The sequence below is a fragment of the Anomaloglossus baeobatrachus genome, chromosome 7 (genome assembly GCF_048569485.1).
Source record: "Anomaloglossus baeobatrachus isolate aAnoBae1 chromosome 7, aAnoBae1.hap1, whole genome shotgun sequence".
Classification (NCBI taxonomy): Eukaryota; Metazoa; Chordata; class Amphibia; order Anura; family Aromobatidae; genus Anomaloglossus; species Anomaloglossus baeobatrachus.
This window is the reverse complement of record NC_134359.1, coordinates 101,262,071-101,277,763: the sequence shown is the minus strand read 5'-3', so window position 1 is coordinate 101,277,763 and position 15,693 is coordinate 101,262,071. Positions and strand designations below refer to the sequence as shown.

The following is a 15,693-nucleotide window of genomic DNA, read 5'->3' as shown; positions in this document are numbered from 1 at the left end:
CTCGCGGCCACCGCTGGATCCAGCGGTGGCCGCGGGTAACCTCGGTGACAGCTCAGCTGATCGCGCGGCTGTCTTCATTTGCTGCATGGAGGTGACATGAGAGGCGGTGTCTGCTGCAGCTCCGGTCACCTCCATGCAGCAGAGCTGGATGCGGCGCTGGACCATCCTGGATTACGCCGGACATGGAGGGCTTTGTCGGGGTTAATAAATTGGTAATGAGGGAATGTGTTTGTGTTTTTTATTTCTAATAAAGGATTTTTCGGGTGTGTGTGTTTATTTACTGTAATTTACAGATTAATCATGGAAGGTATCTCGGGGAGACGCCTGACATGATTAATCTAGGACTTATTGGCAGCTATGGGCTGCCAATAACTCCTTATTACCCCGATTTGCCAACGCACCAGGGTAAATCGGGAAGAGCCGGGTACAGTCCCAGAACTGTCGCATATAATGTATGCGGCAATTCTGGGCGGCTGCTGACTGATATTGTTAGGCTGGGGGGCTCCCCATAACGTGGGGCTCCCCATCCTGAGAATACCAGCCTTCAGCCGTATGGCTTTATCTGGCTGGCATTAAAATTGGGGGGGACCGCACGCCAGTTTTTTTTAATTATTTATTTATTTCTAATTTTTTTTTTTTCAATTCAACAAGCTTTATGGGCTTGTTTGAACTGAAAAATACATGAAACAATTGTTGACAAAACTGCAGCCAAAAACGCACCAAAAAAGCAGCAAAAACGCACCAAAAAAGCACCTACATTTTTTGTGACATTTCCAGGCTCTCTCTGACAAGGTGCAGTTTTGGCTGCAGTTTTGGCTGCAGTTTGTGAACACGAAAAAGAAGCAGCGTGCGCATGTAGCCTAAAGATCGTTTTAGTAGTGACTGTTATGTTTACAATATATTCATTATTTAAAGGGGTTGACCAGGTTTGGCACAAAAGTCTGTAAGTGACCCTGTGTACCTGCAGACTTGTGACTACTCAAACTTTGTATAGTGCGCACTGTCAGGATATTCTGGTGGAGGTTGCGGTCATGTGACTTCAAGTATGTGATATGCATACCTCCGGGGACATTCTGACTAGATATGCACAGCCTTGCTCAATTCACTCATGTTGACTGAGGTGGCACATGTCTAGTTGGAATGTGGCCAAGAGTATGCATATCATATACTTTCGATCACATGACTCTTGGCATTGGAGGATCCTGACAGTGTGCACTATGCGTAACGTGTGACTTTCTTGTCAAACCTGGACAACCCCTTTAATTTGCATTTAATTTTCAATATTTCATTTCCTGAAATATTGAAAAGCAATGAAAAAAAATAACAGCTGGTACAGTCAATGTGCATGAAAAAGTCAGAGAATCAAGAGCACAAATTAATTAGGCACATTTTTTGCCAACGTTCATTTCGTCTAATAGCTTCATTGCTGGGGTGTTCTTGTTTTGGCTATTAGTGCTTTTGGTTCTGGTCCTTCTCATACAAATTGACTGTACTAGTGACTTCTTTATTTACATACGTGAGATACTTGGCAGTATCTAATTTATGTTTGCTATTTGCTAGAGATGAACGGATCTGACAAAATTTAAATTTGCTAAATCGTGTAGATTTTCTAGGGAGATTTGATTCACAACAAAGTACTTCTCAGCAAATTTAATGTAATTTATTATTATCTGTGGTCTTTCCAGACCCCAAAACATAATATACATTAGAAAGGAAAAACACCGTTATACTTCCTCACTGCTCACCTGTCCTGCCTTCCTGCTACTTGTTGCCTGTTTTCCGGTTCCCACTGTCTATGCAGAGCCGCCCGCCTGTTTTGCAAGCTCATCTTTCACTCTACACTGTGTGCAGAATTATTAGCCAAATGAGTATTTTGGTCACATGATGCTTTTTATACATGTTGTCCTACTCTAAGCTGTAGAGGCTTGAGAGCCTACTACCAATTAAGTAAATCCGGTGATGTGCATCTCTGTAATGAGGAGGGGTGTGGTGTAATGACATCAACTCCCTATATAAGGTGTGCTTAATTATTAGGAAACTTCCTTTCCTTTGGCAAAATAGGTCAGAAGAGAGATTTAACGGACTCTGAAAAGTCCAAAATTGTGAGATGTCTTGCAGAGGGATGCAGCAGTCTTGAAATTGCCAAACTTTTGAAGCGTGATCACCGAACAATCAAGCGTTTCATGGCAAATAGCCAACAGTTTCACAAGAAGTGTGTTGGCCAAAAAAGGCGCAACATAACTGGCCATGAATTGAGGAAAATCAAGCGTGAAGCTGCCAATATGTCATTTGCCACCAGTTTGGCCATATTTCAGAGCTGCAACGTTACTAAAGTATCAAAAAGCACAAGGTGTGCCATACTCTTGGACATGACCATGGTATGAAGGCTGAAAAACGACCACCTTTGAACAAGAAACATTAGATAAATTGTCAAGACTGGGCCAAGAAATATCTTAAGACTGATTTTTCAAAGGTTTTATGGACTGATGAAATGAGAGTGACTCTTGATGGGCCAGATGGATGAGCCAGAGGCTGGATCAATAAAGGGTAGAGAGCTCCACTCCGACTCAGATGCCAGCAAGGTGGAGGTGGGGTAGTGGTATGGGCTGCTATCATCAAAGATAAACTTGTGGGACCTTTTTGGGTTGAGGATGGTGTGAAGCTCAACTCCCAGACCTACTGCCAGTTTCTGGAAGATAACTTCTTCAAGCAGTGGTACAGGAAGAAGTCGGTATCGTTCAAGAAAAACATGATTTTCATGCAGGACAATGCTCTATCACATTCATCCAACTACTCCACAGCGTGGCTGGCCAGTAAAGGTCTAAAAGATGAAAAAATATGACATGGCCCCCTTGTTCACCTGATCTAAACCCCATAGAGAACCTGTGATCCCTCATAAAATGTGAGATCTACAGGGAGGGAAAACAGTACACTTCTCGGAACAGTGTCTGGGAGGCTGTGGTGGTTGCTGCATGCAATGTTGATCGTAAACAGATCAAGCAACTGTCAGAATCTATGGATGGTAGGCTTTTGAGTGTTATCATAAAGAAAGGTGGCTACATTGGTCACTAATTTTTTGGGGTTTTGTTTTTTCATGTCAGAAATGTTTATTTCTAAATTTTGTGCAGTTATATTGGTTTACCTGGTGAAAATAAACAAGTGAGATGGGAATATATTTGGTTTTTATTAAGTTACCTAATAATTATGCACAGTAATAGTTACCTGCACAAACAGATATCCTCCTAAGATAGCCAAATCTAAAAAAAACTCACTCCAACTTCCAAAAATATTAAGCTTTGATATTTATGAGTCTTTTGGGTTGATTGAGAACATAGTTGTTGATCAATAATAAAAAAATTCTCTAAAATACAACTTGCCTAATAATTCTGCACACGGTGTAGATCAGGCTTTGGAGTTCACTGCACGTAGCATATTATGAGATCTGGACGTAGCCGTATATCCCAGCCTAGAGTTCACATGCCAGAGCTGCAACAGTAAAAGAAGATTCCTTGAGGTGCAGCCATCAGTGCTGCCTGTTGTCCGGTCCTCTTCTTTCCTATGTTGCATCTTCGACCTATTCACTCTAGAATGGGACTTCAGACTGTGATTAAGCCTCAAAAGGTGCATTGCACGTCTGTAACGTAATTACGTGCAGTGTGCAGTGACCTTCGAGGCCTGGTTGCAGCCTGAAGTCTCAGCCTAAAGATGCGGGAGTTTGCAGCTGGCGACAGGGGAAAAGAGGTGGCTCTGTCGACCGAATGGCAGACACCAAGCATAAGGCAGGCTTTGCACGCTGCGACATCGGTAACAATGTGTTACCAACGCTGCAGCGATAGTCCCCGCCCCTGTCGCAGGTGCGATATCTTGTGATTGCTGCCGTAGTGAACATTATCGCTACGGCAGCTTCACATACACTCACCTGCCCTGCGACGTCGCTCTGGCCGGCGAACCGCCTCCTTCCTAAGGGGGCGGGCTCGTGCGGCGTCACAACGACGTCACACGGCAGGCGGCCAATAGAAGCGGAGGGGCGGAGATGAGCGGGACGTAAACAACCCGCCCCCCTCCTTCCTTCCGCTGAGCCGGCGTGAGACGCGGTGACACAGGTAGGAGATGTTCCTCGCTCCTGCGGCTTCTCACACAGCGATGTGTTCTGCCGCAGGAACGAGGAACAACATCGTACCTGTCGCTGCTGCCAAATAATGGAAATGTCGGACCCTACACCGATGATACGATAACGACACTTTTGCGCTCATTAATTGTATCAAAAAGGATTTACACACTACGATATCGACTGCGACGCCAGATGTGCGTCACTTTCGATTTGACCCCACCGATATCGCACCTGCGATGTCGTAGTGTGCAAAGCTCGCCTTAGAAGGGCTGGAATAGTGAGGTGAGTATACGTTTTTTTTTGTTTTGTTTTTTTAAACTCTTGCCGGCAGTCTATAATTTACAAAAAACATAATCTCAAAAATGCTGATTTTTATTTTGTATATTGAGGTAGAATTCAATTCCACTTGAATAAATTGGCTCATGTGACATTGTCTACCATTTGAACATATTTGTAGCTGCTCCAATGAAATCATGACCATTGTACTTATGCACTTGCTTACCTCACCCACCTATGCTTTCTGTTTCTTTGTGGCATGTGGTTTAGCACCTTCACGGCATATGACGTAAATGTACGTCATGTGTAATATCCTTGACTTTGATGGGGGCTAGTACACCGAGGCTGCATTTCTTTCTAGCAGATCATTGCGGAACTATTTAGCCATCAGCTGCCTGGCAGAGCACTGATGGGTTGCAATGAAACTCGGGGATCTGTCATGACAGTTCTCCGGTGAAACCAAACATTTAGCTGGTTTTCATGGGAGACGATGACTGTTGCTACACATTGCAGTGCTGAGACACTGTTATGTATAGTACAAACGATTGCATTATCTCAGGTTCAAGTTTTTTTTTTAAGAAATTTCTGAATTTTATTTCACCATCTAAAAATAAAGAAAAAACTATACATGTTTTGTATCACCATAATTGAATTGGCCTTGAGAATTATATTGCCAGGTCAATTTTACCATATAGTGAACATGGCTCTTGGAAGAAGGAGGGGGAAAAACGAAAACGAAAAAAAGGAAAATAGTCATGTTTTGAAGGGTTTATTCTGAGTTTTGCAAAGACTGTATCGCTATTAAAGTAATCATGATAATATGTATATGTCACACATTCCGTTTTCTCCTGCGGGTCTGTTTTAACATGTTATGCATTGGGACTTTTATAACAAGGAGATACATTTTCATATTGTTCTTTGTCAAAATTATACAGTTTTAATTAATTCTGACCAATTATATTTAAATTTGATAATCTTACGTACTGTCGCTACATGGGATGGATTGTTTTCTGACAATATTGTCAACACAATACTTTTCACAATATTATGAGATAACTAAACTAGCACTCTAGAATTTTTTTTTAATTTCACTTATCCACTTCTGATCATGCGCACTGGCCCTAAACCCGACGTTCTGAAGCGCTGACAATGGACACAGGTACGCGCATCACCGCTGAGGCAGTGGGCATTGAATAGCATGTTAATACACCCCTGGGGGTGTACTAACATACTAAGAGGGCGGACTAGTCAGGGGAAATAACGCCCTTGTGACTAGTCTCCTCGCTCATTAGCATATCATAAAGGATCTCTAAAAATAGTTTTTCCTAAAGATCTCTTTATGTATGTTTATAGATGCTGGGATAGTTAGGCAGGGATTAGCAATATGTAACCAGAACTGCTCGTGGTTCTGGGTGCATATTGGACCTGACAGGTGAATTTGTCACCAGATTTGGGGCCTATAAACTGCAGCCACCACTGGGCTCCTATATACAGCATTCTAACATGCTGTATATAAGAGCCCAGGCCACTGTGTAGAACGTAAAAATCACTTTATAATACTCACTTAAACGGTTGGTACGGTGCAGATGGGTCATATGGGTGTCTCCGGTGCCGACACCTTCTCTTTCGGCCATCTTTGTTGTCCTTCTTCTGAAGCCGGGGTGCATGACACATCCTATGTCATCCATATTCGCCGGCGTTGAGGTCCTGCGCAGGCGCACTTTGATCTGTGAGTGTGTATGACGTAGGGCGCGTCATGCACACAGGCTTCAGAAGGAGGACGAAGATAGCCGAAAGAGGAAGCTCCGGCACCGGAGAACAGAGACACCCATGTGGCCCAACTCCAACGCAGCGACAATTTAGGATAAGTATTATAAAGTGATTTTTGCGTTCATCACGATGGCCAGGGCTCTTATATACAACCTGTTAGAATGCTGTATATAAGAGCCCAGTGGTGGTGGCCGCAGCTTATAGGCCCCAAATCTGCTGACAGGTTCCCTTTAAGCTATGTGTGCCCTGCCGAGAGATTCAGAAGTGGTGCAGAAATTTTTGCAGCAAAAACTTAACATGTGCATATACCCTTGTTTTTGGTTTTTATGTCTTTGCCTCATTTAACAAAGTCCGTTTGTCATGTCAGAGAGTTAAGTTTGATCACGTTACTGTTGGATTAATAGATATTGGCCAAAATTTGTCTTTCTGGATAGTGGTTTCAACGGTATGTATTTTTACCCTGCATTTGAGTGTTAAAAATGATTTTCAGATTGTAATTGCATGTAGGAACAAAGCTGTACTAACAGATTAAAATGAAGAAAATTAAATGTTTCTCATCTCTCGGATGCTTCAGAAGTGGAATTTCATTTTTTAAATTATGTTGTGTTTAAAATTATAAATGTAATTGTTTTCTCCCATTCCAGGTTACTGGTCTGCAGGCTACCTTAAAGAATTTGGAATCTGGACATAAAGTGGATCTCTCTGTGAAAAAAGGTATTTGTACTTATACTGACCTATTGTACCATCACCCATTCCCTGTAGACTGTGAGCCCTCGTGGGCAGGGTCCTCTCTCCTCCTATACCAGTCTGTTTTGTACTGTTAATGATTAACGTATACCCTCTTTCACTTGTAAAGCTCCATTGAATAAATGGCGCTATAATAATAATAAATAATAATAATATTTATCCTATCTATCTATCTATCTATTTATCTATCCAATCTATCTATCTCAGTTTCAGACCGTTAATTTAAGACACAATATTGTAATTTACACTACAAAAACATGAGTTTCAGATATTAGACTCTTAACGATTTAATATTAATCACCTATCCTGTGGCTATCAATTTCCTAGTCGTGAAAAACCCATTTAAATGTTTTTTAACCATCTTTTCCATGCCGTTTCACATGATGTGAAAAAATGTGCCTAGACTATGACTGTATAGCAACACAAAAGCTAATAATTTTTTTCAAACAATGTATTTTATAGAAAGCAAAAAAAAAACCAACAAACAATCACGTGACTCTGGTGCTGGCATAATTATGCTCACCAGTAGAATAAAGTTAAATGTAAAGTTTGAAAAAAAGAATCTCTTTTTTTTTCCTTCTACTTCCCATAAAGAGATAATAAAAGGAAGCTATTAAGTTATGTATACCCCAAACTGTACCACTCACAATGACAACTCATCCTGCAGAAAACAAGTCCTCTCACAGCTACATTGATGATAAAATCTAAAAACGTGTAATTCCCGGAATGTAAAATTGTGTACATTAAAGAGTTTGTCCACCACTGGACAGCCCCTTCGTAATTGCTTAAAGGGGTATTCTTATGTGACTAAATTGCTTTAGTTAGACAGCATGAAAATAAGCAAGTCTCTAACATGACTTGCTTTTTCTGTCTGCTGTCATTGTCTTACAATGGGAACTTTTATCTTGCATAGTGTATAGCTTGTTTACAAAAAGCTTAGCCAACCGTGTGTGGCACAGTAGTTGCACTCCAGGAGTTAACTCCTAACTTTCCAATCGGCTCTCTTCAGCTCACCCCTTCACACCGATACCCAGCATCTCTATTTCCAAAACAGTTCTCCTAATCATGGCTCTCACTTTCCTGTGCTGTGTGTTTGTTAAAATGCCCTTTTATCTCTGTATGTAAAGAGGAGTTGGTATTGAATGAGTGAAGGTATCTCATCCTTCTCAAACAATTTTAATGCTGCAGTTGCTCTTGAGCACAACATTTATAGAATAATCAGTAGCGGTCTCAGTAATATCGGCTCCTGGCTGATGGAATAGGAGCACGATACAACTACACAGACCTTGTGATACAGAACCTGAAAATTATGGCATACATTTCTTTAACAGCTGTCATAAAAAGTTGATCTGATAGAATAGACGTGAATAAATTTGCAGGACGCAGTTCATCAAACATTTCAGTGATCTGTTGGAGCTGAATTGGAGCCCTCAGAAAATCCTATTACCTTACAGCATTCACAGAACTTTGTTTGATTAGCCGGCCTGGCGTGATGTTATCATTGCTGTGTAATGCATCTGTGACATCGCACCAGGCCTGCTGATCAAAAGAAGAGCCCCTGGTGCCATCATGTAAAGCGGTTCTCGGAGCTCCCCTCCAGCACCAACAGGTTTCGGAAGAGTCCTGCAAATCAGTTCCCGCAAACCATACATATTGGCTGACCTTAAGGGGCATCATTATTCACACACAAGAGTAAAGTTCAAACTGAAGGTCTGTAGGTACGTACTAATGCACAAGCTACGTGCTTGTGCCAGGTGGTTTGAGAAATTGGTCTCAGGACTTGACACCCATCAATGAACAGTGCACCTGAGTGGCCACTATGTATCAAAAACGCTTCATTGTTAAACTTGAAATATTTGGTAAATTGGCTCAAAACTATTATGCTGTATAAATTTAAATCATTCTAAAGTTGTGACTTATCAATTAGCCTGAACCACTCACGGCCAACTGAGTTCCTTCTCATGTAGAGTTCTCTGAAAGGTCTGTTCAGTATTTCCAGGAGCCAGCTAGCGTTCTGATACAAGGAATAAACAGCAGACAAGGCAACATTGTCAGATCCATGTGGTTTTGACATCTTTCATGTCCTTATGTCTAACACAAGTCTTTTCACTGAATGGTAGACAATGCCCCATGACACAGTGCAGCCAGCGCACTACCCACTCACACTGATGAATTATGAGTCCGGTAACGCTGCTGCCTCTAAGATCACTTTTTTCTTTATTAAATCTCAACAAACGTTATGTCATGTAGAGCTACGAGACGAAAAGGATAAACTTTGACAGGACCAACGTTGTTTTCATGTTTACAACACTATCAGTATTATAGCTGTCAAAATAAAAATGGCAAAGTGTTGTACAAATGATATGAGTTTGCTTATGAAAGCCTCCGTGTGTTTCACAGATGTCAGAAAATTGTAGAAATGCAGTATCTAGTGTCTTCATTATCGCTCTAGATACTGGGGTTTTACGCAGTGGTAGAAGAATTTCTTGTAAATGGTCTTGTAATCTTGGATGACCTTTATGTATCTGACTTCTGGGTAATGGTTTGCACAATGTACACATTTAAGAGATATATTGTATATTATTAACTCAACACAGGTAATACTTGTATTTTGAAGTAAAGATACAAAATGTCTCTTTATGACCTTGGTGGTTGCATCATTCAGAAATGATGTAGGCCAACCTTCTCTATACTTTGAACATTTTTCTATGGATGAGGGGGATTCTAAAACTGTCAAAAGCTGATGTCTTGTATTGTGAGAGACTTTGAGAGTGCTATCACTGTGTGAGTAAAAATGTCCTTTATTGTAGGGGTTATAGTTACGTCTTGGACTTTAGTTGTTTTCACCAGACAACCCCTTTATCATTTATCCACAGCATACAGTTAGGTCCAGAAATATTTGGACAGTGATACAAGTTTTGACATTTTAGCTGTTTGCCAAAACATATCCAAGATACAGTTATAAAGTCAATATGGAATTAAAGTGCAGAGACTTCGTTTTAATTTGAGGGTATTCACGTCCTAATTGGAGTAAGGGTTTAGGAATTACAGCTCTTTGATATGTAGCAGTCTCTTTTTCAAGGGAACAAATATTTGGACAATATCTCAAAAGCTCTTTTATGGGCTGCATGGGCTATTCGCTCATTAGTCCATCATCAAATAAGCAGGTAAAAGGACTGGAACTGATTCCAGGCTGGGCATTAACATTTGTATTTTCAAGCCATTGCTGTGAACCCACAACAGGCAAACCCACAAATGCACTCTCAATGTAATAGAAACAGACCATTATTAGGCTGAGGAAAATAAGAAATCCATCAGAGATAGCAATGGTAAAGGGTAAACCGATAATGTTACAGCTGGCTTGCTAATGTAAAAGGGGATCCCACTGATGTTAAAGGGAGCGCTTCAAATTGAATTATTAATGTCAGGTCTGGCTATTAAAAACTATTAATAACTAATATCCAATACTAAATTACACCTTAACGCTTTCCGTTCCTTATGCTATATTTATATGAATGGCAACTCAGTTAGGGAAAACCATGTACTAATAAAGAACATTTATTACACACCGAAAGTCTACAGTTATTATACTATTAACTACCACCCTAATGCAAAATACTATAATAGCACATTAATAGTAATACACAATTAAACCCACAATTACCTAATAATAGACCACTAACGTTACTTAAAACACTCACGGAATATAACAGCCCACCCCACCTAACACTATCCCTATATGGGAAAACAAGGGGTTAATAGCAGTGCAGATATATATTTTATATATATATATATATATATATATATATATATATATATATATATATATATATATATACAGTCATATGAAAAAGTTTGGGCACCTGTATTAATGTTAACCTTTTTTCTTTATAAAAATTTGGGTTTTTGCAACAGCTATTTCAGTTTCATATATCTAATAACTGATGGATTGAGTAATATTTCTGGATTGAAATGAGGTTTATTGTACTAACAGAAAATGTGCAATCCGCATTTAAACAAAATTTGACTGGTGCAAAAGTATGGGCACTTCAACATAAAAGTGACATTAATATTTTGTAGATCCTCCTTTTGCAAAAATAACAGCCTCTAGTCGCTTCCTGTAGCTTTTAATGAGATCCTGGATGAAGGTATTTTTGACCATTCCTGTTAACAAAACAATTCCAGTTCAGTTAAGTTTGATGGTCGCCGAGCATGGAAAGCCGCTTCAAATCATCCCACAGATGTTCAAAGATATTCAGGTCTGAGGACTGGAATGGCCATTCCAGAACATTGTAATTGTTCCTCTGCATGAATGCCTGAGTAGATTTGGATCGGTGTTTTGGATCATTGTCTTGCTGAAATATCCATCCCCTGCATAACTTCAACTTCGTCACTGATTCTTGCACATTATTGTCAAGACTCTGCTGATACTGAGTTGATCCATGCGACCCTCAACTTTAACAAGATTCCCGGTGCCGGAATTGGCCACACAGCCCCAAAGCATGATGGAACCTTCACCAAATTTTACTGTGGGTAGCAAGTGCTTTTCTTGGAATGCCGTGTTTTTTTGCCTCCATGCATAACGCCTTTTTCTATGACCAAATAACTCAATCTTTGTTTCATCAGTCCACAGGACCTTCTTCCAAAATGTAACTTGCTTGTCCAAATGTATTTTTGCACTCTCCCATACAGCTTGTCCTTGTGTAAAGTGTGCTGTATTGTTGACCGATGCACATTGACACTATCTGCAGCAAGATGATGCTGCAGGTCTTTGGAGGTGGTCTGTGGATTGTCCTTGACTGTTCTCACCATTCTTCTTCTCTGCCTTTCTGATATTTTTCTTGGCCTGCCACTTCTGGGCTTAAGAACTGTACCTGTGTTCTTCCATTTCTTTACTATGTTCCTCACAGTGGAAACTGACAGTTTAAATCTCTGAGACAAATTTTTGTATCCTTCCCCTGAAGAACTATGTTGAATAATCTTTGTTTTCAGAGCATTTGAAAGTTGTTTTGAGGAGCCAATGATGCCACTCTTCATAGGAGATTCAAATAGGAGAACAACTTGTAAGTGGCCACCGTAAATACCTTTTCTCATGATTGGATACACCTGCCTATGAAGTTCAAAGCTCAATGAGGTTACAAAACCAATTTAGTGCTTTAGTAAGTCAGTAAAAAGTAGTTAGGAGTGTTCAAATCAAGAAATTAATAAGGGTGCCCATACTTTTGCACCGGTCCGAGTCCATCAGTTATTAGATATATGAAACTGAAATATCTGTTGCAAAAACCCCAAATTGTTATAAAGAAAAAAGGTTAACATTAATAGGGGTGCCCAAACTTTTTCATATGACTATATATATATATATATATATATATATATATATATATATATATGCTCCAACCCCATCCAGGTGTACAGTAATGCCTTTATATACTATATTAACTTATTGCCTTAATTTTACAGGTGTGATGCTCACCATGCTTCAGTTTGGTCCTGCGACTAGAAACAAAGTCTCCCATATCTCAAGAGGACTTGCAGTGATGTAATGAAGAGGCGGAGCAGTGTGCTGTTCTGTGCTGCTCTGGCCCCGATGAGACTGCGGGCTGTGCTGTGATGGTATGCCGTGCTCTGGCTAGGATACTGCAGTGATCTGCACTTCCTCCAGGCCAGACATGACTGCAGCGGCACCCTGCTCCTGCCTCCTTTTTAAACAGCGGACACACAGTCTCTCCAGCCGCTGTAGGAAGCCGGTGGCTGGAGCACCCACGTGTGTCCGCTGTTTAAATTAAGTATTAATTTGCTGCTCCTCACACCCGCTTCTAGTCACTGACTGAAGAGAGCGGAGAGAGGTGGGCGGGGAGCAGCTAATGAATATTTGTTTACTTTAAACAGTGGGCACACTTGGCTTCTCCAGCTGCTGGCTTCCTGGACCCTCCCTGCCTCCTGTGATTCCACTCCACAGCCGCTCCCTCTGACTCCACAGCCGCTCCCTCCCACTAAACAGCCGCTGTCTCGAACTATAAGACGCACCCCACACTTTCCTCCCAAATTTGGCGGAAAAAAAGTGCGCCTTATAGTCCGAAAAATATAGTATGTTTTTCCTGCCTTTCCATTATTTAAATTTTACAGGGCTGTGGTGTTAAAAAATGGAAACAAATCTATAGTGTAATCGCCTTGTTACTTAGATATCCTGCCCAGTGGTCTGCTGCCCTTGCGGCTTCTTTACTCTGTCAACATTTCATTTGTTGATTAGGCCTTTGTCCTCTTTCATACTGTGTTGCGATCTCCGTTCAGTGATCCCTTCGGGGCTTCCGTCCGTCCGTCCCGCCAAATGGGTTTCGGATGCATGCGCCGTTGGGGCCATTGACTGTAATGGTGCAGACAGTCACTATGTGCTTTGCCTTTCACCATTTTCGGGAGTATACGCTTTCTGGAGACGGACACCCAGATGTGTGTGTCCACCTTCCGAAAGCATATACTCTCAAAAATGGTGCACGACAGAGCACACGGTGACTCTGTCTGCATTATTAAAGTTAATGGCCCCATTGGCGCATGCTTCTGAAAACCATTTTCGGGGGGTTCAGACGGAAACCTCAATGGGACCACTGAACGGAAATCACAACATAATGTGAAAGGGGCCTTTGGTGAAGTACATTGCAACGTCGTGACGTGACATGAAGATGCATTCTAGAAAGGATGAACGTCAAATTTTCATGCCATGTTTGTAGATATTTTACTCACCAATATTTTCAGAACTGGCTTAGTATTGACTCTATTTGATGTGCATGAATTGATATTTTTAAGTTTCACATTAAATTATCTTTTTCATTCCAGAAAGGATGTTGACTAGGCCAAGCTAACATTTTCCATCGTTTTTTACTCATCCATTCATATGTAGTCTGGTTCATTGTTTGCTTACGTAACCCAAGTATACACATGAATAACCCACTGAATTAAAAAATCTTTTGCATTCATTTATGCTCATAGAAACAAGGTTTTGATATTTTTTTTAATTTGTAAAACAAGTGTGGTTCAATACATTGTCACTATGTGGCATCTTTCCAAACACACCATTAGTTGACAATAATTGTAGTTGATCTTCCAAAGACCTGCAGTTTTTGTTTTTTTCTGGGGAGTTACAAATCCATTTGAGAAGCTGGAATGATTGTCTAAATTCTTTTATAATATGCTTCCCCTATTTGAACATCAGTCCCACTTTGTGTACCCGCTATCGTAATTATGCTCCCTTTAATAGGGCATCTTATAAAAATGCTAATAGAAGTTCTCTAACCAGTGATAGATGCATTTTAAAGTTTAGAAACCAATTAGTATGACAAATATATTGAAGCTATTCATAAGACATACTCATTAGGCAAATACTTTTTAATGCACTGTAATCATAATTATTTAAACTGTAATCTAGTTAAAATAATAAAATATTATCATTTTGTTCCTAAGCAACCAAGGCACTTAAATTGTAGTTTGGGAGTTTACATTATATGGATAAACATTTTGGGACAACTACACATTAGACCTACAGGAGCTTTTATGGCATCCCAGTGCATATGCATTTATATGGAGTTGATCCCCCTTTGCAGCTAAAACGGCTTCTAGTCTCTTGGGAGGCTTTCTGCAAGATTCAGCCCTCCTGTACCGAACTCTACAGTTAACACAATGCAGTCTAGCAGGTGACGGTCTCCTGGTATTTGTATAACACAGGTTCAGGCTGCCAGAAAGAGAGGTATGATTCATCACTCCACAAAATACGTTTCCTTTGCTCTAGAATCCGGTAGTAGCGTGTTTTACATTATACTATCCAAAATGAGGAACAGGGTGCACCAATTTTCCCATAAATCTAAACTACTGGGTGCCACTTCATGCAGAGAGTGATACACAACCAAGGGTTGTATATTACACCATACCGTCCAACACTTACCATTGTGTTTGGTGATGAAAGGCTTTTATACATCTGCTTCGTCATGAAGATCCATACCCTGAAGCTCTTGCCACAAGAGCTTTTTTGCTGATGTTCACACCAATGGAAGGTTTGTAAATTTGTAGGTATTGGCCTTGATTCATCAAGATTGGTGTCTTGTACGCCAGTCTTCATGAAGGGGGCACTGAAGTAAGACGTGCCAAATTCATTAAGAGACCTGCACCACTAAATGCATCTTTTAGCTGATCTGATGTACACCAGTGTAAGAAATGTGGCGTAGTCAAGGACTGAGGTACATTTCAGTCCTAATTTATGCCACTTATAACACCAAAAAACTGAGCTGTAACAAAAAAAACAGTAAACATGCAACATTACAAGCATGTAAATGGCAGCCTCTAGACAAGAAAAAACAATAGAGAAAAATTGTATGAAAAATACCCTGAATAATAATGAATAAACTGCAAGTGCTTTTCATACAATTTTTCTCTTTGTTTTTTTTTTATGCCACTTATGTAGCGGAAACTAAAATTAATTTGTTGGGTGCAAATTTCCACATCTTCTCTGACCAAGCTCGCCTCTTCAAAAAAAAAGTTGCTTCAGCTGACTGGGATTGGTGTAAAAATACCACAAATAAGTGACCAAAATTTTTCACAACTACACGTTGTGCACAAGTTTAGAGACGTTTCAAGCAGTTTTATAACACAAAACATGTGAAAACTGCTTGATGAATCTGAGACATAGAGTCTGCAAAGTAATGGCGACTTGTTTGCACCTTAGCGCTCAGTAACCCCACTATAAGTTTATGTGGTCTTCTTAAGTAGAGATGAGTGAACTCAGAAGTTTGGTTTGGCGGGTG

The 15,693-nt window shown here is 40.4% G+C and overlaps 1 protein-coding gene across 1 annotated transcript in view; it reads left to right on the top strand.

Annotated features, from left to right (window-relative positions):
• The window catches only part of SPAG16 (sperm associated antigen 16), a 1,446,914-nt gene that overhangs the window by 145,185 nt on the left and 1,286,036 nt on the right, over positions 1-15,693 (top strand). Inside the window, exon 8 of the mRNA XM_075317532.1 lies at positions 6,802-6,871. Coding sequence (XP_075173647.1) covers positions 6,802-6,871 — 70 coding nt within the window. The remainder of the gene's footprint in view (positions 1-6,801; positions 6,872-15,693) is intronic.